General features: G+C 43.4%; 1 protein-coding gene across 16 annotated transcripts in view; it reads right to left on the bottom strand.

Moving 5' to 3' along the window:
• Nucleotides 1-4,630: 4,630 nt before the first annotated feature.
• CADPS (calcium dependent secretion activator) overlaps nucleotides 4,631-26,804 on the bottom strand; it is a 431,306-nt gene continuing 409,132 nt past the window's right edge. For all 16 annotated transcript variants that reach the window (XM_080926838.1, XM_080926837.1, XM_080926846.1 and 13 more), the window contains 2 exons: nucleotides 8,573-8,677; nucleotides 4,631-5,758 (listed from right to left, as the gene is read on the bottom strand). In XM_080926838.1, the coding sequence (XP_080782964.1) occupies nucleotides 5,579-5,758; nucleotides 8,573-8,677 (285 nt within the window). In that variant the 3' untranslated portion in view covers nucleotides 4,631-5,578. The remainder of the gene's footprint in view (nucleotides 5,759-8,572; nucleotides 8,678-26,804) is intronic.

The following is a 26,804-nucleotide window of genomic DNA, read 5'->3' on the forward strand; positions in this document are numbered from 1 at the left end:
TCTCTCTCTCTCTCTCTCTCTCTCTCTCTCTGTGTGTGTGTGTGTGTGTGTGTGTGCAAGTGTGCATGTGGACATGCACATGTGGAGGCTTTCTTATGTGCCATCTACCTTGTTTTAGTTATTATGTGCTTTTTTGTCTTGTGTATGTATATGTGGTATGTATATTCACACATGTAGTTTCATATGTGTGTGAGTGTGAGAGTGTGTGTGTTGGACCACAGTTGATGCTGAGAGTCTTCCTTGATCACTTTCATATTATTTATTTAGGCAAGGTCTCTCCATTGAATATGGAACTCATTAATATCACTAGTCTTGCTAAACAACTTGCTCTCTGGGTCCCTCTTTCCATCTTGAGAGCATTAGACTTTCCACCTGAATCTAAATTGACTATGGGGTTGGGAATCTTAGTCTTCATTTTCATATGGCAAGTGGTTTAATGGCAATCTTCCCAGTCCCCACCTTATTTTCTGACATAGGGTCTCTCACTGGCTTTGGGGTTAACTTGTCTGGCCAGTAAGCCTGAAGGATTGACCTATTTCTATCTTCCCAGTGCTGACATTGTAAGAACGTGCCACCATACCTAGATTTTTGTTTTAGTTTTGCTTTTTAATCTAATATAGATGTTAGGAGTAGACTTTAGTTCATTGTATGTGCAAGGAAAGGACTTTATAGATTAGTTTATCTCCCCAGTCATTTATTTTATAAACATAAATGTGAAAAAATTCAAAACACTGCTTAGCTATTAGCTATCTAGACCAACAAATTCAAATTAAAGAATGCCAAACACCTTAATCTCCTCTTCTAAAAACAATGTGTCCCAAGCTCCTAAGTATATCTTTTCATGAGGTAGGAGTCCCTAAACCATTGAACATATTTTAAAAATTAAACATTCTTTGGTAATTTTATATATGAATATTGTGTTTAGACCATATCCACCTTTCTTACTCCTTTTCTAACTCCTTCCAGAACCCTGTCACATACTATTTCCAATTTCCAATTTTCCATGTCTTCTTTCTTGGCTGGTTTTTATGACGTTCTCCTCTCCTTCCTCCTCCTCCTTTTCCTCTTTGTCTTCTTCCTTTATGGCACATGGAGTTAATATAATGCTGTCTATATGCACATGGTTGTAGGGCCATCTACTGGAGCATGGGGTACCTACCATGGACCAAACCACTGAAGAAAATGGACTTTTCCTCCATTAGCAGCTATAGACTTTGAAAAGCTCCTCAATCAGGGGTGTGGCCTTGTGAACCCCTCCCCTATTCACATTGGAGTGTTGACTCGCTTGGTCTTGTGTATGTCTTAAGCATGTAATCATACCTAATTAAGTTCGTGAGGGCAATATTCCTGCCATGTTCAGAAGACAATATTTCATAGCTGTCATCCCTGACCTCTGTCTCATGCAATGTTTCTGTTCCTGCCTTTGCTGTGTTCCTTGAGAATGTGGGAGAGGTGGTGTAATACAGGTGTCCCGATTAGGGCTGGGAGCACATTTCTTAATGTTTTGAGTAAACAGGTATTTGCTGAGTGGCAGCCATGTATTCTGGGAACTCATCTCGGTAGAACCCCAGTCTACTGGTTTATTATCCTGCCTGCCTTGCTGTGTCTTTTCCCGCCCACCCCCACAACTGCTCTTCAAGTTGTACCTCTTCTATGAGCCCCACTTTCCTTCTCTGTTCTCTGAGTCTTGAACCATTTACTCAAAAGAGGCTTTGGAAGAGTCATACCACCCAAGGATTCTAAGAGAAGAGCAAGCTGGTCCTCTCTATCTGTATCCTCTCTTCCTTCGTTCAAGAGTCTCTGCTCACAGTGGTAGTGGAGCTAGAATGGGGAATCTGGTACAGGCAAATCTTCCTGAGTAAAATGTTAGGAAACACACGGGAATGTAAATAACCTACTTAGGAGCAGCAGGGATGCTACCAGGAGAGAGCAGCAGAGGGTGAAGAGCCACACTAAGGATTCACACTGGAGATGAATTTGGAAAGGCTTCCATGGGAAAAAAGTCTAATTTGGCTGAGGGTTGAAAGATGAGAAGAAACATCATTGGGTGGGAGCCCAGGTGGAAAGAAGCAGGTGTAGAGTGACAGGGAGAGGTGGCAAGTACGGGCCATCCCAGAGAGAAGCAGGTCTAACACAGGCTGTTTGAGGGGGCAGGCAAGAGTCCGTCTAATGTGAACTTGTATACTACTTTAAGGGATTGGAGTTTCATTCCAAGAGGAAGGTTGGAGGTAATTGGGTACTTTAGATGAGGAAGGGCCCAGATTACACTCGCCTTTTCAATAGATCCCCCAGCTGATGAGAGGAAACGGGTTAGAGAGTTGAGGTGGTTTTGGCAGTGGGCGTGAGTAGAATGTGCTCACGATTCGTGTACTGGCCAGTAGAAGAACTGCTAATCACTCTGTGACATCTCCTTTATCTCCATGGCCTTCACATGGTTCTAGAATTTTCACCTTTTACAAAAGGAAAGACTCCAGCTTCCACTGCATGAAAGACACTAACCAAATGGTGAACCACTAGACCTCACTCAACAGACTGTGGAAAGATTGTACACCAATACACTTAGTCTTACCCAGGAGAAGGGTAGAGATGTTGACACACTGTTGGTGAGGTTGGAATGGAGCTTGGACAGCTCAAGGCATCTTCCAAATAATAAGCATATATATATATTTTTTTGGTCCTGTGACCCAACAACTACCCCAAAGGATATATATGTAAAGGACTTTCACAGCAACAGTCTTTATGACCACTCTACATAAAAAATGATGGTGTGACATGGACAAATCCATTGTGGCAAAATCAAAATGCCATATGGCCATAAAATGAACTACAGCTATCTCAGCAATGCCAGGTCTACTCTTGAATAAATGTTCCCTCTGCCTGTGGTTTCATAAACGGTTAGGATAGAAAACTCTTCCCCACATTAGGAATCAGGGTGGCCTTTTCCAGTGAGAGGTAGAGGGTGGCAGTGGGTGAGGGGCTCAGCACAGACTGTGAGGTGCTTTCTACTTTGTGCTTGAATCTTTCTATGTGTTTTGTGAATGTATTCATGCTGGGATAAAATATTGAGCTGCATTTTAAGATTTATTCTCTTCTGTGTTCTTTTTTTTTTTTTTTTTTTTTTTAAGGAAAAGAACAAGAACACACTGGAGATCTCTTCCTTGATCTGTGCTTGTGCCTGGGTAACCTGAGGGTTAAACTTGGCCAGTGCTTTATGTCTGGTCTCTTCTTGTGTCATTTCCTGCACCACACACTTTCTCCACTCTGCTAAGCGTAGGGACACTTTTAACAGTGTTCTTCATGCTGTTTGAGAGGGAGTTTTATTTTTCATTTTACTCTTGACTTTGGAGGTACAGTCCTTCTCAGCCTGGCCCTTTTCATGCCTTGTGTTAGTCACAGCTCCTCTTAAGTGATCCTTAGCAGCACCCCTGCACCCCAAGGGTTAAATGCCAGGATGTTTCCTCTATTTTTCACATTTAACATTGTTTATAATTCTTTCATAAAATATTTTGTAGTTTTGCAACTCTGAATATAATAAAAACATTGTCTGAAATCATAACCTTTCTATTCTGACTGACCTAACCATTTTGGGATGGGGTGATATTGAGGCAGGGCCTCATGTTGCCTAGGATACCCTTATTTTCAGTGTGTGGCTGAAGGTGGCCTTGAACACCTGGTTTTCCGACTTCTAAATCCCAACTGCTGGGATTAGATGTGTGATCTGCCACATCTGGCCCACATGCCCTTTGATCTTAATTTCTTCATTTATAATGAGGATAACAGCAGGTGCTCACCTCATATTTGTTTAGGGACTTAAGAGAGGTAATTTATGGAAGACACCTAGCTTAGAATAGCTGTCAATAATGAAGGTTCTTGTACACTCAGCAAGAGCAGGAAGGAAGTAAACAGTGGGTGTGTGCCCTCTGGAGAGCTGCTCGGTTAAGAACTATTGGCAACCATTCTTCCCTGTTCTCTTGGAAAAGCAGCCATTTCCGCTAAGTCTTAGTTCCAGAGAGAGGTCAGCCTAGTTTGTGACAGACACACATAAGCAAGCAAGCGGACACATTCAATTTCATTCAACCCCAGGTAATTGTATTGTTGACAGGAGCTGGGGAACGAGAAGAGCACTCCATGTCTTAGAGAATCTTGAAGAAAAAGGCTCTAACAAATATATAAGAATCATATATAATTGGCACACACTTTGTTTGAATGCAAACACTGCTGTTAAAGTGGTGCTTAAAAACAGTTTGTTGGCCTTCTCTCCACACAGGAGAAACATTCCTCTCGTCTGCACTACTCACTTGCTTAGCAAACCCTTATTTATCCTATGATGCAAAGCATAATCTGCCCATCATCAGGTCCTGAATCAGTGGAGTGTGAATTAATGGAATTCTGGGCGGGCGCTCTCCAACAAGTGTCAAGAATGCTCTAGAAAATTACCCCTGCCCATCCCCCCCTTTTCTGTTTCTTTCTGCCTCTTATGCGTCAGTGGGCTTTCAAAGGAGATGGAAGAAGATGGGCTCAAACACACATTCTTAGGACGTTTGAATAATTATTTATTGAGAAGCCACAGTTTCCCACACTTTTACAACTGTAGGCTTTTATATAAGGCAAAAAGCAAGATGGATCCACTACTCTCCACAGAAGAAACAGCTCTACAGCAGACCCCAGGGCCACTTAGTTACAGATCAAAGTGCAATGTCCATGACGGATATAAAAAACAGTGTGAAACAAAAAGAATTGGAATTATGGTTACAGTCTACTGGAGGAAATATCCATATCTTATTGTAAATACATTTATATTATAGGGTTGTCATTTCAATAAGTTTTTTTTACATATACAGTTATTGAAACAGAAAAGCAAAATGTGACATTTACTAGGATAAACTTTCACAGAAGACAGTTGGTCGGAACCTTGCTTGATGCTACGTCCTGATCACATGGCCCCCTTGCCATGACAGTTAAAATAATCAATCCATTTATATGTAACGTTTTTGGTGGGGGAACTACATGGATAAGTGCAAAGCTGCATTTGCCAGGACACAAAGGGTCCATTGCTTTCCGTTTTAGGGGATGGGAAAGGCTAAAGTTGTCTGTTGGAACCACGCCTTCCCCCCCCCCTTCCCATAAAACAAAAACAAAACAAAACCAAAAATCGAGCAGATCTATGTACTTAAATTAATTTATTTATGTACTAATTTAAATACCTGGTACCCACATATCTGAAGCAGAGACATGGAAACACACTTCCTCCACTTTCACTCCCCATCAGTTCATACCTAGGACAGGATGAAGCATCGTTTTGTTCTGCTAACGAAAGGGACACACCTAGCAGCTGAACTATTTATTCTCTCCATGTTTGAGAATGGTGTTCCATATTGCTTGTAAACATATAAACACAGAAATCAGGAAACCATTTGCTAATCTTGGTATCACATAGCTAAAATGGTAACTGTATTGGTAAACATCTCATGGGCATGGTGGTTGACAGAAAGTTCCCTAATGGGGTTAACTAACAGACTAAAGACATGCATTGATTACAGGACTCCATCCCAGCGGACTCTTGGACCCAGAGAATGGTCTAATCATCTTCTTCATCTTCCTCATCGCTGTCTTTCATGCTGATACCTTGTAAGCCTCCACCTTCACTCACTGATGCCGTAGCTTCTTCCACAGTGAGACGGTTTCGGATGGTATCATAGGTCTTGCTGTTTAAGGTGGAATCCAGGACCCCTTGCAATCGGAAATCTCTATAGGTTTTCTATGGAAACAAAAGATAACGAGGTCAGAGCGACGTCATCACAAGGTGAGGAGGGAGAGGATGTGAAGCCGGCCCAAGTCATGAAGTCAAGCATCACATTTTATGAACTGAAAAGTCGAAGCCACCCCATTTAGGTGGACTGAGAACCGAGACTCGTCTGAACGACAGAGAAGAAACCATGGCAGTATAAACTGTATTAGATGAGACAAAGCAGTGAACAGAAGTTCGTGTTTATTCAGATCCACAAAGGGAAATGTCCATAGTTGTTTGCCTCCGCCCCCAGTCTACTTCTTTTTCTTAGGTTATTATAACAATATGATCGGTAGGATAAGGGGCCCTAACATACACGTAATGAACGTATCAATTGATTATGGTATTTTGTGATTTCTTTTGCAGTCTGGTCTTTAGAATTTTTGCCTGCTATCATTGCGTGAGCCACATCCCTCTGTCTCATCCATAAGACAGACATATGCATGTTGGTATACGAAACTATTACAGGCAGCAACAATGATGGGCAAGATGGAGTGCTAATGCCTCATCAATATGTTGCTGGCATGTGACTCAGATCTTATCTCCTTGGGAAATATCTGTATCCATTCCGTTCACAACTTTATGTTCTCAGGGAAGAAATCTGGCTTCTTTTCAAAATAATGGTTGGCACTGCAGTACCATAAGCTCGTTCTTTGTTCCTTCAGGCAATTTCTCTTGGATTTCCTTAGGTATCCTAAGAACTGTTTCTGGAACCTCCTTGGCAGTAACTGAACATGGCCAGAAGCATCTGCCTGTTGTTGTCTGGTCCATTATTTAAATGGGCTTTCTGACTACAAGCTTTTCCACTGCACTACGCATATTGTTTCAGTGGCTAAGACTCCAGTCTGTCTCACCTGTTGATATAGGAAACTTGATTAAGGGGTGAGAGACAGAATGGCAACAAATTTCAATGTGACTCCCACATTATTTGTATCTTGAATAGTTCATTGAATGAAGTTACAGGATCAATAATCCCTGGGTCAATCTACTTTTTAAGTCACAGGTAGCAGGGACTGTGGAGTTTATCAGTGAATACAGTTTGTTTCATCGAAGCCCTTGGATTTGAACAGCCACGCAGATTTGAATCCTTCCCTTGTTAGTATTAAGGAGAGCTCAGCTAACATTCATCTAGGTTCAGGAATGTAGCTTTCTGGATGAGGAAGGAAGGAAGAAAGGAAGGAAGGAAAAAAAGAAGGAAGGAAGGTAAGGTCTACTGAGGCAGGAAAGAGAGTTGGAAACCCTTGGGAATTTGCCCTAGAGAAGCAGAACTCTTGATGCGTCCCTGAGCTGTGGGAGCCCGTGGTTCGGCCCACTGGAATGAAGTAGTAGAGATGAGGTCCTTCCTGGTGCAAGGGAAAACTCCCTTTCTGTGGTCCGGGACTGCATATATATCTGTTTTTGACAGATGGCAAAAATTAAGCCTCCTCTCTGACATATTCTTATCTTCAAATATTGCTAGCATTTAACATGGATCTGCAGTTATGAAAAGATAACCTGAAAATACTAAATGGTGATATTTTTCTTCTCACGGCTATCTGGTCGGGTAAGGGGCAAATAGAAATCATCTTCTACACGCTACACACATTGAGAAAAGAAAAGGAGAAAAAAAATATTCATACCAAGAAAGGGAGCTCAGAGGGTCTGGCAGTGCTTAGGGAACTTGCCTTAAGAAACTGACTTAAAAAACCACACACACACAAGGAAATTAAGCTGAGTGCAGCACTCAGGGCAGATATTGCTTTTACAATAGCTGCCACTACATACTGGCTGTGGCCTTCTGCTGGTCGGAGGCTTTGTGGGACCAAATGCAGATGATAATAACTCCTTAATTACACACAATGGAATGGTAATTGGGCTTTAGTCAGTACTGGGGTAGAGGAGCACCTTTAGGGGGATGGGACGAATCCAAGGGGGACCAGGAAACGGGGTAGGGAAGACTTTTGGCAAACTGTTAAGAGAATTCAGCTATGCTTATTACTAAAATATTTTAATGGAGATTTTTGCACGTTGAATAGGAATTCTGCATAGGAACACTTTTTAAAAAAAAAAACCCTCCATGGCGAGGCATCAAATGGAAACTGAAATGATCAAAAAACGTATTTACCCCCTTCTGGGATCTTATTATTTCATGTAAACCACTGCGACTTCACGCTGAAATAATTATCATTAGTCCACAGTACACACATAGGAGCAGGGGAAAGAGCTCCTTCCAGGGTATGTTATCTCACCTCTGTGATCCTTTACGTTTGATTGTGTGCACGCATTGTAAGAGAAGCCACTTCAATTAACTATGAGAACAATATTGATTTGCATTCTGATAATGATCGCAGAGCATGTTTAGAAATAGCTGGGGGTAAATATTTCCACGAAATTAATTGTGGCAAAATTTTATTTAATTAAACCATAAGTGAAATCGGTGATTTATGCAATTCACATCATGGTGCCCAAAGCAAGCTTTCAAAACTGCAATGCGGAGGCACAAGAGTCCCCGTGACAGTCGGTGTGTGGCAAACCTATACAACAGTTTTCCTTTACAGACAAAGATACCAGTGCCTGCCCACCCCCTCCTTTTAAAAACCAAGCTTGCCGTTGATGTCTCAGTAAGAAATTAACTAGGCACCACCAAGGAATTTCATAGGACTTTTTTTTTTTTTTTAATGCTGTCTTAGAATCACCGTGTTGTATATGTAGACAGGTATTTTTGTGTTATGGTGGTTCTGCAGCTTGCCAGTAAAGTGTGTCTCAGATCTCTACCTGCAAAGGAGAATGCTTGGTTTTTTTTACCTTTACCATCCTAATCAGTGTCTTCAGCTGATAGATGTGAAGCTGTAGATCCATCCGGTCGGTCAGCCAGGTGCAGATGACGTTCATGGAGCTGTTGTACCATTGCTGAAAAAGAGACAAGAGTTCTCCAGGCAACACATCACGGGCTGACTAGAGGACAGGGTGGGAATAGGTCACATTTGAGCACCTGTTTGGTTTTAGAGGAAAGAAGAGGGTTGAACAGAATTGAAGAGCACAGAGACCCGGACGCCAGCTCACACAAATGAGGTGCTGGCTCAGTCTGGACTAGGGCGGTGGGGACTGGGGACTGAACCTGGGATCCTTCTACTCCACACAGCACACATGTGTTCCATTTCTGGAGACTGTCTCTTGCGCTCCTGATTCTTGTCTGAATTGGTCCACTTCACTCCGTTGTGATTTGAGGCTCTGTCCATTTCTGAATGCTATTGTCTCCAGAGCCAGAAGACAGGGGTGCCTCCATTGTGACGTCACCTTTGAGAATGACCCACATGTGTGCAATTCTGAGAGCCAGGTGGAGAGCTGTGAGGGTGGGTATTTATGACCATTTGTCTGACTGGGGCATTTCTAATACAGACAGAAAAATGAGGGTTTCTCTTTAAGGGCCAAACTGTTCTGGGCAGCATTTAAATGCCCTTGCATTAGCTGTGCAATCTGTTTTAATCTTAGCAGGAAAAAAATATGGAATATAAGAGGAAAAAAAAAACTATCTACAAATGAGCTCATTTCAAGCTGTTGAAATCATGCTTCCCCTTATGGGGGTTAAATTTTGCTTCTTGTCTGTGAAAAATGCTTGAAGCTGTGTCACTTTAGACTGCCACCCCTGTGGAGCAGGAAGTCTCTGGTGCAGTATAATTTTGCGGCACTGCTCATATATTCATAAATCTCACTCAGAGACATATGAACAGTGTTATGAAGTGTCAGTATGAAAAAAAAATCTAATCTTTTAAACTTCACCAGGTTTCATTACGCTCCGCAGCTTATACCAAACAATTTACAAATAAAATGAAGAGGTGTGGACGGGCCTATACACTTATTGATGTGACATCTATATGAACTGTGCACAGGAAAGATGCAGAAAACAGGAGGAAGATAAAGGAGGAGGCAGAGAACCAAGGCAATGCGTACGCACATACTCACCAGCACACACACACACACACACACACACACACATCGCACACCAGTGGGGATTCAAAAAGCATAAATAAAAACATGTTTCTGATGGTAACTCCACCCTTTCTCACCTAAAGATCATCCAAAATCAGTTTATGCCTAACACTCACAGTTTTTCTGAAGCCTTGTTTCTGACTTAATTTCTTTAAAAAAAAAATTAATTTGGGGTTTTACTTGCAAGGTAGAACTGCCAAGTTTCACCTTGCAAGAAACTACAGAGTCGCAGCCATGGCGTATAGAAACCCTCTTTGCATCTTTCTTATCAGGCTCCTTCCTCATCCAAGCCAAGTATGGCTCTCCTTGGAGCCCAGCCGCAACAGGGACCACGCTACCCCCACCGAGGCAGCAGCGCGCGGCCTCACAGCCAGCTCCTGCTCTTTTAAAGATCATGGAGGAGAAACTGTCAGTTGTAGGAACCTTCTGTCCCTCCCCAGGGAGCAGGCGGCTGGGGGGTGGGGATTTCTTGCTGAGATGGGCAGTTCACTCTCTAGAGGGTGGGTGACTGTTAGGGTCAAGCCGCTTCAGGCATGGACAGGTTTTCCCCTCTAGGGGTGAGAAGATTTTTCCGAAACTTTTTTTTTTAAAGAAAGGGGTAGTGGCGGCTGTGTGTGGAGGGTGTTTTTGGCACCTCCTGCCTTGGGAGTCTTCGTTCGCTGCTGATACATCTGGGCTTGTTAAGCTGCTCTGGGGACAGGACGAGTATTGGATCACAGGTGAGCATGTGCCTTCTGCAGCTACAGGCTCACCTGGGTTTGCCTAGGCCTCCGACTCTAACTTACCCTCTGTACCTGACATATAATCCGCTTTACTCCAGGAATAATTTGTTCTTATCTTTGTCCTTCCAAGGGTTGGAAGGTGACCTTCATGAAGCTCAAGTGACTAAATAGCTAAATCTGTGTGACGGCCCTGTGATGGATACATGTCTGGGACACAAAAGAGAAGTGTGGCACTCGGGCTTCTAGGCAGAGGTGGCATTTTTCTTTGGCTGTGACAACAAGGAAATCGGCTCTGGCTTCTATCACTGCCAGCAAGCCTGGTGCATCATTGCCTTTTTCTCTTCACTGAGAGACGCGCCACCTTTCAGGAAAAAATATAGCACCCCTTCCATCTTACACCGGCACTTCTCACTCTCATAAATGGCTTTAAAATAGCACAATAAATAAATAAAAATTAAAAGTACAAATGAAAAGGTAGGCTGCTGTCAACAGCTCTGTACCGTTGAGGGAGGCGGGGAAGGGTGTGGATACAGAAGAGATCAATGCATTGGAGCCCATTCCCATCCCAGCAGCAAGAACACCCTGGAACAGCCAATCTTCTCCTGAATCTCACATCTAGCAGGAGAAGTGTAAAAAAATGTATGATGCCCCATTGGCTACGCATTCAAAGAGGCAAAAGGGAGAAAGTGAGTCCTTTCCAAACCTTATGCTCAGTAGATGAAATCGGAGGCGCTTTTGAGATGAGGCACAGCCAGTGCTAACTTGGTTTCCCAGAATGGGCGTCAAAAGGCATTTAGATGTCAGAGACAGAAGTAGGTATTGCCTTCTAGAACTTTAAAATGTTAGGGGATGACGGGGATCTTCTTATCCATCGGAAAGGAAGAAACAAAGGCCCAGAGGGGTGGTGACTTTCCCAGTATCATCCGGGAAATGGGAATCTCCAACACGGGCACTGTACCGAAATAGCATTACCCCCTCTGTGGGCACGGAGTGTGCTGGTCATCACAGGCGAGCCCGTATCCCTCTGCAAGTCTCTAGCTGGGGAAAGCACATGAATTACTATAAGCAGGTCCCAGAGGAGGGGTCTGGCCAGAGTCAGGCTTTCTGTGTTTTATGTCATTCCTAATCCAGCAGATTTGTAATGATTCTTTGAAAGAGAAATTTTATAAAACAGCTGAAGTTCTTCTCCCTATTTTTATTTAGTCTTTCATTCGAATAGGCCTCGTCTAGAACTATTTTAACACCTGAGCACTACATTTTTGGTAACATGTGCTTTTGGTTTAAGGAAGGAAAAATAGGAATTGACAACACTCGCTGGATAATTTGAATATAGCCATGGCCTGCTGTCCCTTAATTCAGGGCCACTGATTTGAAACTTCCCAAACAAGGCTACTTTAACCCTAAAAACATGCTGGAGAAGGGAACTGGCCTGTAGACTGCACTCTTTTAAAATATCTGCCACGTAGTCATTTGGGGAAGCATGGAACATAGAAGGACGTCATCTCAAGTCTGGCCTGTGGGCTAACTGCAGCTGAATCCACAGCTCTATTGGAAAGGGGCTAGAAGGCCAGCGGGACATTGCCTGCCTCTCTTTCTTCATCTCCTCTTTCCTATCCACCACCAACCTATATTTGAGACAAGCTCTTACTAAATCAACCAGTCTGATCTTGAACCCATTCGCTAGCTCAGGCAGACTCTCAACTTGCGATCTTGTCCATGGTTTCTCAGTAACCAGGGCCACATGCCCGCACCACCCAGCTCCGCCCTTTCTCCGATTCTCCAAGTGGCCTGTTGTCAAAATCTCATGCTTAAGGCATCTTCCCACCTCAACCTCCCAAATGCTGGGCTGCAGGTTTGTGCAATGGTGCAGCTTCAGGGCTTTCTAGCATGTAGCACTGGAGAATGCTGGTCCTAAGACAGCTGAACTCAAGCGCTTGAGTAAGAACTTTCATCCTTAGAGACTCAGCTGACTGATGAAAATGGTCATTTGTCTTTTATAGGATTCTTCTGAGGAGTAAGTACAAGAACGCCCGAGACACACTCATATATATACAGAGTATATATATGACATACATAGCAAAGCTGGTACCACCACTGCCTCCTCTTAGCCCCAGCCACCACTGACCATTGCTATCCCTTATCCCCCACCGTTTCATCTCTGACACAGGGGCATAGGGTTAGTTATCCGGGAAGGCCTTGCAATGGAAGATGTGATCCCTAGGGGTAGGCCCTGGAATTGTGAGCATAAGCCTTGAAGTGACACATAGGTAGCTCTGAGCAATGGGATTCTATCTAAACTTAGGGAACTGCCTTTGGTTCACCAAGCACATTTAAAAACTGCACGGATTTATGTTGAAGTCTTGAGTTAAAAGCCCCTCCCCCCCAATGAGTGACTTTTCAGACCTTGTAGGCACAGATTCAGTATCAGCTTGGTATTCACTTGGTAGCTGGATTTCCTCAAATTAACTGCTGAGCTCTACGACCTTCAGTTTCTCCTTGTGTTAATGTTAGTACCAGCTTCATAAGGTGGCCATGAGCATCAGGAGATAATTTATGCACGGTGCTGTCCAGATCGAGTGCCACATAGTAAGCACCCAATAAAAATGGTGTTTGCTTACTGACACTTCAGTGATGTGTAGAACAAAGTTAGTGTCTTGCCTCGTTTCTAGAAGAAGTGTGGGTCACTGATACTCATCCCTCATGCACACCGACTTCGGTAGAGGGATTCTACCGAGCATCCTTCATCCACTGCAACACGGGCTGTTACGGCCAGGATCAGTGTTCCGAGAGACCAGGATCACATACTAGCATCACTGAAAAAATATGATATTCATCAAGGATTTTGGGACCTTAATTTTCAGTTTTTGAATGTCTCGAATATTAAAGTATATTGTTGGCCCCCCTCACTATACTCCACAAGGGACTAGTGACCCCAACATATCTCTCCAGGTCTCCCCTTTGGTTTTGACGGTAAGATGAGTAGCTAATGCCTGAGAAGGTAGGGCTCATGGAGCCAGAGCTTTCCCTCAAAGACAGCCAATCCTAGTGCGCAACACAGACTGACACTGAAGTAGTGTCTGCGAAGGTTCTGCCACCGTAACTGCCACACAGATTTTGTTATTTTTAAATTTTTTTACAAATGCATTTGTTTTTTATTTTCTGTGCATTGGCATTTGGCCTGCATGTACGTCTGTGGAGGTGCCAGATTTTGTAGTTACAGACAGCTGAGAGCTGCCACGTAGATGCTGGGAATTGAACCCAGAGCCTCTGGATGAGCAGTCAGTGCTCTTCACCATCGAACTATCTCTCAGGCTCCAATTTTTAAATTTTTTTAAGGATAGAGTCTCTTCTTGCACCTCTGATTTCCCTGTACTTGCTAGACCAGGCTAACCTCTTTCTTGCAGCCATCCTCCTGCCTCAGCCTCCTGATTCTAGATACTGCGATACACGGTAAACACCACCTGTCAATACGTCTTAATTCTGGTCAACACCAGAATTGGAATTTGTTTGCTATCTTAAAGAGAATTTGCTGTTTGTGGTACATTTGTTTCTGGAACAAGCCACATGTCGCAGATGAATGATGGCGGAAACCAGGCATGGAGGCTGGAGGCTGAATGCCTTTACACCCTCACACCACACAAAGGTCATTTATCTCCTCAACTTATGCAAACAGCTTATCAGACCAGATGAGTCTATGACTTACAGATACTTGTCTTTAGTTCCTGTTGCTAACAAAGTACAGTTTTGTGCAGAATAATGCTATACAACTCCAGGCATGCACATAAATATTCCCATGAGCCTGCACAGAATTAGCAAAAACAATGTTCATGGAACACGGATCCACCACTATGTCCAGATCCTACACAGAGAATACAGCATGATACAGTTTAATTGTTGAATTAAGCAACTACGAAAGGCCCCATTTTAGGATGTATAACTGTTAATTGTTGAGGTAATTTGAAGTTTTTTTTTTTTTAAGCACCAAATTAGTATGAGTTGTTTTTATTCAATTCAATTCTGCTAAGAAGGCTGTTACTACTACAATGATTATTATTATTATTATTATTATTATTATTATTATTATTATTATTATTATATTGGCCACATAGAACCAGTGTCAGTTCTGGCTTCCAGGTGTCTCACAGTCAAGCTGCTGAGTCCTGCAGCTCTCTCAGAAGTGCTTGGCTAGGACAATACTGTTGAGCCTGTTTCTACTGGAGCCCAGACCTGGGGACCTGGCCATGGAACGCTGCTCAATGCTCAATGGCTATAAAGGGTTGGTAGGAAGAATCACCGCGGTGCACAGAAATGCACCGGGGAGCCTGAGTGGGTGAGGAATGCCATTTCTTAGCCTGAATGAACAGAGCTTCCTTTATGCATAGAGATCTAGATACTTTGGTAACTCCACAGTTGCTGAGGGGAGAAGTTCCTCATTGAGGGAAATTTGTTTTCAACAGAAATACAAGTAGAAAACCACACCATTTGGAATTTTCCTAGGAGTTTTCTAGCTGGGCAAGTTATAACACTAAACAAATGTTCAGCCCTGGAAATGGTAGATCACAAACTATAGAATTTTCAGTGGAAAGGGAGAACAAAATAGAGCTCTTGCATGTCAGATGGATTTTAGTTTTCCCCATGAGCTATCAGGCATTGACAGAATGCACTGGAGCAGAGTCATTGTCAACAGAGAAGTCCCAAACCTGGTAAGATCAGTCTGCACAAAGCCTCGCTCGGCTGCTGCTTTTCCTTCTTTCTCTATGGTCCAGGCAGTCCTTAATCTTAGGGACCTCTTGCCTCAGCGTCCCAAACAGCTGGGATAATACATCTCTAGGTCCAGTTTGCTTTTTTATCTATCTACTGATATATCTTTGTTAACTGTAGTACATGGCTTTGATTAGACACATGCACATATGTATTCATGCACACACATGCCACCCTGTGCCATAATTGACGATAATGTTTAGTTCAGTATCATAAAAAGGAAGCCAGAAAAATTATAGTATTTGGCCAAGGATTAATAAGCACATCTTCCCACATTTCCCTTGAATAAATACTTGTGATATTGTCAAATATATTCAGTATATTCTGTCTGAGTGATGAGAATGGCTCTCTGGCAAAAACCCATTTCTTCAAGCATGTACATCCTTTGAAATAAACAGGCATTAGATATATATGCAGGCAAGCAAGAAGGTCATAGCTGAATTGTCCATAGTGTGGTAGTTAAGTTACTGCTACTCACTTCACCCTAAAGGTGACAAGAAGTGAGACTCTTGTGAAGCAAAGTGGCCTAGGCACCTAGAGGCAAGGAAACAAAGACTCAAGGGTAGTGCAAGCTGGTGCCTGATAGAATGCACTTGTTCCCAACCCTTCATATCTGCCCTGAGAAAAATTCCCATTAGTCCCCCAGAGCTTGTTTCCTCATTGATTGACCAGAGAAAGAATAAACTACAGAGTACTGGGGAGAACATGTGGAGAGTGCTTTCACCTTCCCAGGTACAGACGAGGCTTTGACTGGTCTCACATGAGCCCCACCATCTTACTTATCCTGCTTCACACATAAGAAACCAAAGCACCCCAAGTGTGAGCTGTTCAGAGCTGATTTTTTTTTTTCTGAAAATGCCTGGGTAAGCAGGTCATTTGGTAACCAACGTGTGTCTTTGGACTGGAGAGGAACAGTGGAAATCTGGATGATTTTGAACTTTTGTCTGGAAAGCACCTTTCTCCAGCCACGCACAGTCATGCATAAGAGAAACCAGCCCAGCATCTCATCTACTGAAGAAATGGCATTTTCTGTTGGCAAGGAGTCAGAGAGGAAGGTGACACCTGACCATGCCTATGTGACTAAGCTCTTCACTTTGTTTTTTTGAGACAAAAGTGAGTTATTATTAGTTAGAACAACACACACAAAAAAGTCCTAGAACCTTTCAAAATTGCCGTATTGAAATACTGTAATAAAATATTTTACAATGAAGCTTTCAGTGCATATTTATTCTTCACAATTTGGGTAATTTAAGAACCTGTGAAACATATCATCTTGGCTTTCTTCAAATTCTACCAGCGTTCCCATGGCTTTGTTAAGCCACAGTCCAGTGGGCTGCTCAGGTCTAACAGTCCCAGGATTTAGGTGTTATTCAGGATCTCAGTCAAAGATTCAGAGGGTAGAGGAAGAAACCCAGCTTGTACTAGCCATTTCTGCCAAGTGGGGAGAACACTAAAAGACTGCATGTAGTTCATAGCAAGTTTTTGGATTTGTCAAAGCTCCCCAAAAGCTAAATCAACACGTTGTAAAAGGGCATATCATCCAAACGCTTGTGGGAGTGGGGACACTGCTGAAAGATGCAGTCTTTTTCCATACTTGAGTGTTGCTGTAATTCAAGATCCAATCCTCCCAAACAACTGCTCTTAGAATGGGTATTTCCCAGCCATAGCTTTGGGACGCTTGGCTAAAAGCATAAAGCTATAATCAGACACCCAAGCTAGAGGTTGCAGAGAGCAGTATGACCTCAGATGCTCAGTGTCCTTTGTAACTAAAGGTGGGTTGTGGTTTTCTCCTCCCCACGTGTGAAATTCTTTGGATGCATAAAAACCTACCTTGGTACATCTATACAAAGACTATCACAGCGCTTCAAGGTGACTATGTCCACACAGGGCACAGCTGTGGGGCTCTATTCAGCTGGCTCTTCATGGGGCACTGCTGTGGGGGCTCTCCCAGAAGGCTGACATTATGATTTCAAGAAGAGGATCGAAGACTCTGGTTCCTTGTTTGCTATCAGCCTCTTGCCATGAGGAGGAGTTACTGCAGAATAAATAATTCTCTAGAAATTCATATTGCTACTGTATTTTCTATAGAATCTTGCATATGAAGTTTTGTATTTGACAGCAATATTATTTTAACTTCCTTTTAAAGGGACCTACATAGTGCCAGGTATGGTGGCATATACCTCGGATTCCAGCACTTGGGAGGCAGAAGTAGGTGGATCTCGGTGAGTTCAGAAACAACTCTGGTCTACAGAGTGAATTCCAGGTCAGCCAGAGTTGTTACAATTCATCTAAGAGCAAATTTCAACTTTTTATACTCACAGTTTAGAGGAATTACCTATCTTAGGTGATTTGTTAGTGTTAAGATTACAATGGAATAATCAAAAGGAGGAGTGAGTTCAAACTGGCACTCTTACATTAATTTACTGCTGTTTCAAACTCCCCAGACCCATCAGCATTAACCATTTAGAGGGAGCACAAGGAGAGCCCAGAGTCCCTTGGAAGCCTTTCTAAAAGCCACTAAGCAGAAGAGTTCAAAGCTCAGCTTATGGGGTCTGTCTCAAGAAGAGACTGCCTCTGTGTGTGTGTGTGTGTGTGTGTGTGTGTGTGTGTTTGTGTACGTGCTTGTGAGTGTGTATGTGGTAACAGTTTGGTTAACCTGTTTGCAGATTCAGTAAACTACATAAACTAGTCAACACTAGACTATTAATGATTTTGTTGCTGCCAAGCCAACCAGAATGTATAAAATACATGTCACAAAACTGTAGGGTGGATGGGTGGTCATCTGTAAGGATATGTGAGTGAAATTAGGTTTTATTTCCTAACAGGCATGATATTACTGGACATAATTTGTCACCTTTGAATCAGAAAATGATGTCAATCATCAGGTCTCAGATATCTCCTAAAAGGCAGAAACACCTAAGATGGGAAAGCAGAGGTTCTAAATGAAATCTTCAGTCGAAAATGCTTCTTCAGATAGAATACAAATATCACTCTGATACTCTCCCACAAGCTGGGTAAGCGCTGTTCCAGATCAATAGACAGCTCAGCAAATCCACTTCAGGGTAGTGATGGAAAAATCTGACAGCCAGGTCTCAAAGAGATGTCTGAGCACCTGTGACAGAGAGCCTCATTCAGAGGTCAAAGCACCCCACTGAGGCCAGGGGAGGTGGGGATACCACATGTGCTTCATTCCTGCAGCTTTGAAAGCCAGAGAGACCCTGTCAGATGCCACAGATGGATGCTCCCTTAGGACATTATGCAAAGTGAAGCAAATCAGTCACTAGTCACAAAAGACACTGTATGATTCACTTATATGAGGGATCTTGACACAGAGAGCAGGTTGGTGGCTGGCAGGGGCTGAGATAAGGCAACAACCGGAGGGTTATTAAAACCTCATCTGGCTGTAAAAGATGAAATGGGTGTTCAGGACCCACTGCCAAGTACCAAATCCACTTCCTGCTCTGGAACTGTAGATGAGGAGCTCAAAACACTTATTATAATGTGCTCTGTGTAATGTACTTTACTTTTAACACACACACACACACACACACGAAACAAAAATCACTTCTCATAATGCAAAGCAAACTTGGCTAAGAAAACTCAATACACAGTAATGTAGATAATTTTTTTAAAAATTAGGTGTGCCTGTGTGAGATGTGTGTGTGCAGGCACCTGTGAAGCTGGCGGAGCTCAGGTGTCCTCTCCTATCAGTGTCTGCCTCATTCCCTTGAGACGCTGGACCTGCAGCTGGCCGTTTGCAGCTAGGCTGGCAGCCAGCAAGCCCCAAAAAATCCTTCCTTTTTCCTCCCTGGTGCTGGAACTACAGCTGTGCGCTGCCATGCCTGACAAGTGCTGTCACTCTTGGGTCACCACTGACTTTCACGTGCACGTTCTGAGCTGAACACTCTCTTGTGCTTTACAAAGACAAATAAATAAATAAGTAAATAAATAAACAAAATGAAGACAATGCATACAAGAGAGATATAGGACATTTACTCTCTGGATGGATGTTTTGACACGGGGAAGCAGGAAGAACAAATCTGGTAGCATTTGTTCAGTCCTTTATTTGGCTTATTTAAAATGTGCTACGGGGCCAACATTTGTAAGTCTGTGAAACAGCAGTAATTGAAGCCCAGAGCTATGACACTTTATCTAAGACTATCCTTATCGAGGATTGGGGACAAGCAACAGAAAAGGGCCCATTTCTTCTTCTTTCTTCTTTCGCACTGTGTGCCTTGTCATCTCACACATTTTCAGAAGTCTCAGCATTGCTGTACTTACGGCCCAATCCTACTCTACCAAGCACAGGTCTGATCAAGTGGCTCTCAGTCGGCGCTGAGACCCTGGTTGCCCAAAAGGGCAGTGCCTCCCTACCAAGCATCGCTCACCACAACAGACTTATTAAGGTTTGGAATGTGTGTTCAGGAAGCCCTAATTTTAGGAAACAATTAAGTAGAATTAGGCTAATAATGTGAGGCAGACAAAGCTTTTGCCCTTTACGGAGAAATAACCCTGCGTGGAACATTTATCCTAATAAAAATCATGTATTTCCTAAATGTCTCCAAATGATCTTTGCACCCAGCTTGGCAGTTAGCACTGCCCCACTGGGGAGAATTTACTCCCAGGGTTCAGGAGGATTATCTCCACCGATGGACTGGACGTCTTCCCTCAGTAAATTACAACTTGAGGCTCTGAGGTGGAGATGCACATTTCTGCCAGCAGGAATTTTGCAGGCAACTTGTTTCTCACTGTGTCTTAGTGTGTGGCAAGGCAGAAAAGAAAGGCCGAGTTTCCTTGTCAGTCTAATGCTGGCCACACCATGGATTTTCTTGGGCCTACCAGTTCTTGCTCCTTAGGAAGATGGGTTTGGCCTCATTTGCTAGAGATTGTTCTCAAAGCTGCAAACCCACATCACCAGAGCCATCAAAGGGCCTTCTGGACTCAGGCTCCCAGCCCCAGCCTAGGCAGGAAGTGACCGCTGGGCAAAAGGGGACACAGACCCTCCAGTGTGATACTCTGTCTCCTTGACAACACTCCAGCTGGTGGCCTGGGCACAGACTTAATTTCTTTTCTTTCTCTGCTCACCCTCCCAGTTCCGTACCTCTCTCTCCCCTTTCTTTCTAGACGCAAACGTTATGACATCCAACATAAAGTTGCCGAAATAGCAATCTTGTCTCTGAATATATAAATTGCAAAAATTGATATGAATAAATCTGCAAGTAGCACACTGATTGTGGCACATTTTATCAAAGAACGCCGCTCAGTTGCTCGGTGGCTTGGGGAGGGGGTGGTGTCATTACACATAGAGAAAACATCTGCAAATCTCAGTTTCTTTACTTAGAACTGAATGGAGACGTGACCTCCTGTTCCTTGCTATGAACCCTGAGTTCACACTCATATTTTACATGTTACAGGAAGCCACAGCTCGCCCCAGGGGTGCTGCAAACAGACACGCAGAAGCCAGATGTAGCCCCCCCTGCTCCCTAATGCACCTGAAGAAGCCGGCAACTCGACATTCAAAAGCTGACGTGCTTGTAGCTTAAGGTCACTTCAGATTTTGTAAAGAAGAGGACAAAACCAGGAATGCTTCTAGGGCTGGGCTGTCAGCAGGGAGGCAGGAGGATTACAAGAAACCTGTGACTCTGCCTCTTTCTGCCTTTGCTGGTAGTTTTTTTGTGTGTGAACAAGTGCCACACAACAGATTGAGCCTCGTATAAAGGCCTGAGACTGTGCAAAGGCTTCCCGCTGGGCCTCAGCTGTGCTTGCAATTAGCAATAGGCACGCAGTGATTATTGTTGGGGTAGCGGATGGCAATGCGAAGTGACAAGTTTTATGGGGGAAGTTGGGAGTGGGGATGCTCTGCAAGTTTCTTTATTTCTTTTCTCTTTTCTTCTTCTGAGAAACAAAAAACAAAAAACAAAAAAACAAAACAAAACAAAAAAAAGCAAAAAACAAAACAAAAAACTAAAAACCAAACCAAAACAAACAATAAGCCACAATCTCTACCATTTTCCTAGGAAGGCTAAAATCTCCATGAACTACCCCCCCCCCAATCATTCAAAAGAGCCTTAACAACATTGTTAAAAGGATATTTCTCTCAGTGTTCAGAATGTGGCTTTTTTTCTAGGTCAGAGCTTCCTTGCTGCCATATTTAATGTCAGAAATGCCCATTTGCCTCAAATTAGTAAAGAGCTTGGAGGTGAGGGCAGGAGATTAAGCACACAAAATCACTCAGCAGGTGACAGTAGGGTGGATTTGGGGGTTGAGAAGTCTTTAAAACTGACTACAAGACGTCATATAGTTCTGACAAAAGAGCACAGTTACCCTACCTGCTTGCTTTAACCACCGTTGTTTGCCTATTATTATGTGCTTTAGTGCTCAGGAGAGTAAAACTATTGCTGATACGACTCAATTACCATAGTAACTCACACCGGTGACCTCTTATCGAAGGGCTCCCAGCTCAGCTGAACTAAAGACTGTGTCTTTTTTATTTCAACGATGTCATAGACTCGGAGTGGACATTCCAAACAGAAGCTATTCCACAGTCTCGGAACTAGTTTCCAGTTGTGGTCAATGTCTTCCCCTTCTGAATCTCAGGTGGTTTGAGGTCCATGGATCTGAGGCTGTGTGATGCATTCTGTGAAGGCACCGAACAATTGCCCAGAAAGAGAAAAGAACATGTGTGCATCAAAGGCGAGACCCACACAGCTGCTGGGACCCTTCAGATTCCCTTTAGGTCTCTGGTTATGATGTCCCAAGTCTAGCAAGAGGCTTAAGGGAGCTGATTCTCAGGGAACTGCTACCATTTTTTTTTTTAAATCCTATTCTTGGGTATAGATGCAGACAAAACAAAATGACTGCCAGCTTAATAAAACGGAATAAAAGTGACATCAGCACACAGTGTCCTTCTTCCTGTCCACTCCCCAGCTTGGGAGTGTGTGATCAAGAGAAGCACCTAGAAGACCTACAATCTGACTGCTTCTGGAGATACAGGCTTACCAAGGCAGCATTCCTCATGCTCTGAGAAGTCCCGCAGAAAAGAGATTCATTCAGCGTTGTGTTTCTCCAAATGGGTTTCTCCTGAGGGGCTGCTTTTCATAAAGTACTGACTAGTTAAACATCTCTCAGGGTATCTGGGTGGCCATGAAGCCACACTGGAGAGGCGACATGTGCTTACATCCCTAACTACGTTTCCAGCAAAACTAAAGAAAGTGGAAGCAAACATTCAGTGACTACTTATGTGTCAGAGACTTTCCTAAGCAGGGCACGTACATTAAACTGGTTGAATTCTAATAGCTTCAAGAAGTAGGCACGTTTGAAATCTGCCTTTTATATTTATACAGTATGTGATAATTACATGTAATTCTCTGAGAAGAAAGAAAATACAATAAGTCATATGTAATAAATTAGCTTTTAAGTTTTAGTCCATCTTTCCTGTTTCTGACCCCTAGAGAACCCAGAACCCATGGGTTCCCTAAACTGATATATTTTTCCCATACCTTTGTGGTGTTGTTTAGCATAGGCTTGATGGAGACTCCCTCACAATCACCCTAGCTTTTGAACTCCAGGTTCCCAACCTTTCTACTGCCTCTTCTGATTGGTGCCCAAGTTCTACAACCCAAAATAAAAGAATCCGGTTGAGCTACCACAATCTGCTCTGCACTTGCCTGTGAGCATGTGACTTCTGAGACAGCGGAGCGCTTTAGGAACTGAGCAAGATTCTGAATGGTGGAACAACCCTGAATGCAAGACAGAACATTGGCCCCAGACCAGCTGTTCTAACCCATCCCCCAAGCAGATCAACAAGACCTGTCACAGAGAAATCAGGACACACTCCAGTGGGGCGTGTGCTGCTCAGACAAGTTCTTGTCGAAAATGTCAGAGGCTGACACCTCACTTTTGGCAAGTAGGCCCGACCATGGAACTGTGATATCGATGAGAAAAAGGGCTGTTCTCTAATGTACCTGGAGAGTGGTCTCAGTTCAGACTACTTCCCACTCCACCAGACACGAACAATGAGCCCCACGTGATTAACGCCAATCAGCGTCTGCCCCGGCCTTATCTGCCACCTGGGTCTTCCAGGGCAGGTGTGCACTTTGGGCATTAACAAACTGACCAGTGTGAACAATGCCTTTTTTCTGAGGCCTATTTTTCTCTGGATATGTTGGGGATTTAGTCACAGGCCTCACCATGTATTGAGAAAATGGACCCCCATGCTTTTAGCTTCTTTCCTCTCAAAGAAACCCACTGTTTTGAGAAAATGTATAGTTACAATCTGAATTCGCTCTCAATCATTTGAAGCTCGATTATGTGGAGAATGAAATTCTAGTTTTGGTGGCACATCCTGCTGCCTTTTATCCATGTGAGAAGTAGGAATAATTTATCCGAACACTGCTATGCATACACAAGGATTTAGAAGAAGGACTCAGCGCAGAAACCAAATTCAGATTATTCACGACCAGCGTCTGCCCACACCTCTGATTGCTTCTTAGGTATGGGGACGAACTGCATTTAGAGTTAACTGCATTAATTTGCAGGCAGATTGACGTCAGCAACTGAAATGAAAATTTGCATACCATATAGCAATGATTATAGAAATCAAACTCTAAAATAAGGATTGTAACTCATGTACAGAACTGGAAGATAACGACGGGTGCCGACTTTTGTCCTTTTCAAACACAGATGGTTAATCACATTAGGGCTAATTTCATTATTTGCATATTAAACTTTCTATAGTCATGAGTCACTAGATTTTGCCAGCCAAAGCCAAAGTTCTTAGGAAAATTCGCATTAACTTTAAAGAGTTGTGTGTCTGGGCTAAGGTGGTTTTAATCATCATTGTAAGGAAACAGTTTGCATATTGACATAATTTCCATACGATTACACGGGAAGAGGTCAGGTCCCGGCTAAGTGCAGTCGTTCAGGTCAAACCACACAGTTAGTTTCTAAGGAAATGATGAAAGCACACAGATACACCATCCAAAGTACCTCTCAAAGCCCCCGAGTTCAAAGACATCAGAACCCAGCGACTCTTAACTGGATCCAGAACACTTTTGCAAAGTCCTCCCCAGGTTTAAAACCAGACCTATGTCAACTTAGTAAACACGAAATCTTTGGGGGAGTAATTTCTCATCTCAAAGATAGCCCAGTGGCTTCCAAACAGCAATTGACAAAGGAGGGCCCGGATTGCAGCTGGCCGAGAGGGTGGTCCCGGAGCCGCAGGGAGAGCTGGGATTCAGAAAAGAAGCCTAGCTGGGACCTGGCCATAGGAGAGGAGGGTGTTTTCTAGGGTCAGAGAAGGAAGGAAATCTGCTGTAAGGCCCCAAGAGGAGACCTTTGGGTGTCTAAGGCGCTGCCTGCATAAAGAATCCAGGAAACAAGTTCTGCTGCGGTAGCTCAGGAAAGTGCAAAGTGCTTTTTAGAAGTTAACGCTTGCCTCCACCAGAGCACACAGCTGGGCTCTGCCTCCAATGGCGCTCTTTCCTCTTGCTTTATTTTTAATTTCGGGAAACCATATTTTGTTCTTGTTACTTCTCACTGCCTGTGACTCCACACCCCCGACCCCGTTCTTTCTGGGAGGGAGGATAAGGGGGGGGGGAAATGTTTGCCAGATCTTTTACCCAAACTCTACCCTGGGGGTGCCAGTCATCCCCATTTCTGTCCAAGGCACAAACCTCAGACCATTGTCCTTATGTAAGATAAACATTCAACCTTGCAGGGTGCCCTCAATATCTACAGATGGTTTTGGATTCCTCAGACAGGAGGTAGGAAGCCTGTGCCAGGTCCCCCATTGAAGTGTTCAGATGGGTCCAGGACCCAGGCACAGAGAGTTAAACCATAAATTAGCCATGAGTTAATATATGCAGCCGGGATCACCCTGCCTTGTTGTCAATGCGTCCCTCCCCAAGTCTCTCTCCTCTTCTTCTTTACACCGCCCCCCCCAGAGGCGACAGCATAAGAAATTAAACACTCTAAAGAGTGAATGAAATTGAATAAGCTCTCAGTACTTGAGGCGTACCACAAGCGCCTGAATGGGGCAAGCCTCCTAAGTTGAATGGAGTGTCTTTTGGGACCAATTTGTCTCTTTTCACTCTTTATTCTTCTCTTTTTGCTGACAGATGCACAAAGGCGGAACCGCGCCGTGCAGCTTATCCGCGTGCACCCGCAGCAGCTGTCACTTTTGTCGAGCAAGTTAATCAAGCAAATGCCACCATATCCCACTTTCTATAAGGAACAACATGTTATAGACAGTAGTCTTGCTAGAAAGAGACTTTATTTTAACTTCGATTGGCTTGGTCCCCCCCGCCCCCTCCCGTGCAGCTTTTCCTCCCTTTTCCCCCCATGAAAAAAGGAAGTGTGTGTGTGTGTGGGGGGGGAATTCAACTCAAGTCAACTACTTGTCTATAAAAAAGGTTAGATTTAATAATAATATTGTGCACAAGGCCAAAGGCTCATTTGTTTGTTGTTTTGTTATTTTGTTTTTGGTTTCATTTTTACTATTAGGAATTGAGGGATTTCATGATCTTTCCTTCTTTCTTTCTTTTCTTTCTTTCTTTCTTTCTTTCTTTCTTTCTTTCTCTTTCTTCCTTCCTTCCTTCCTTCCTTCCTTCCTTCCTTTCTTTCTTTCTCTTTTTTTAGAGCATGTAAGCAACTGTTAGTGCTGTACTATTGGGTTGTGTGGCTCAAGTTATAAACGGAAAAGCAGAGGGCAAAAATTAGCACTATGCCATAGATGTCTTGGCTTAATTTGGCCCTCTTTTTCTTTATAAAGCAGGTGGTGTTATTTACATATTTCTTTTCATACACCTCCTTGCCTGGCCAAGCTTACAAAGACCAGGCTAAATACATAATGACGTCTCTTTGTATATCTCGCCTTAGCTAGTTCTTTAGATGAATGCCCAAATTTATTTCTAATGTGCACCAACAAATGTACACAGGCTCCATCTCTCCAGTTCAGTGGAGCCAAGTGGGAAACCTTTGAGAGAATTCCCTCACGGCTGTATCCGAATCCCCTCTCTGCAGTCAGTGTTATTTGGTGGCCTTGGGAAGCCACAGGCAAGGAGAGCGCTTCAACAGCCACAGTGCACAGTGCTGACCTCAGCTGTTCCCCGCCCCAACTCGCTTGGAAAACTGAATGCTCAAAGCAGACATATTTTGAATAAACAAACTCTTTAGAAACAATGTATTTAGACCACTTTCCAGTGGCTCCGGATTTGCCACATTCAAGAGTTGGCTGAGAGCTATCTATCTGGGAAGCTCATAAAAGCTACAGGACAAATCCCCACACTCTCTGTTTCTCCTTTCTTCCTCCCCCACCTTCCTGTCACCTTGTCACATTGTTTACTGTAAGCTTTGGCTAGAAATAAATCAAGGCAGGACTTGGGTGACACCTGATCGCAAATTTTCACACTGCTGACATTGAAGGCATTATTGGATAATAGCCATGTAATGATTTAGTTGTAACCTCATTTGTATTATGCAGGGATTGTATAACCATAGTATTCTGTAATTTTGGATTACATTTTCCTGTCCTGCAAAGTACTGCTAATCTGTGAAACCTCATC

The sequence above is a fragment of the Micromys minutus genome, assembly GCF_963924665.1.
Source record: "Micromys minutus genome assembly, chromosome: 12".
Lineage (NCBI taxonomy): Eukaryota > Metazoa > Chordata > Mammalia > Rodentia > Muridae > Micromys > Micromys minutus.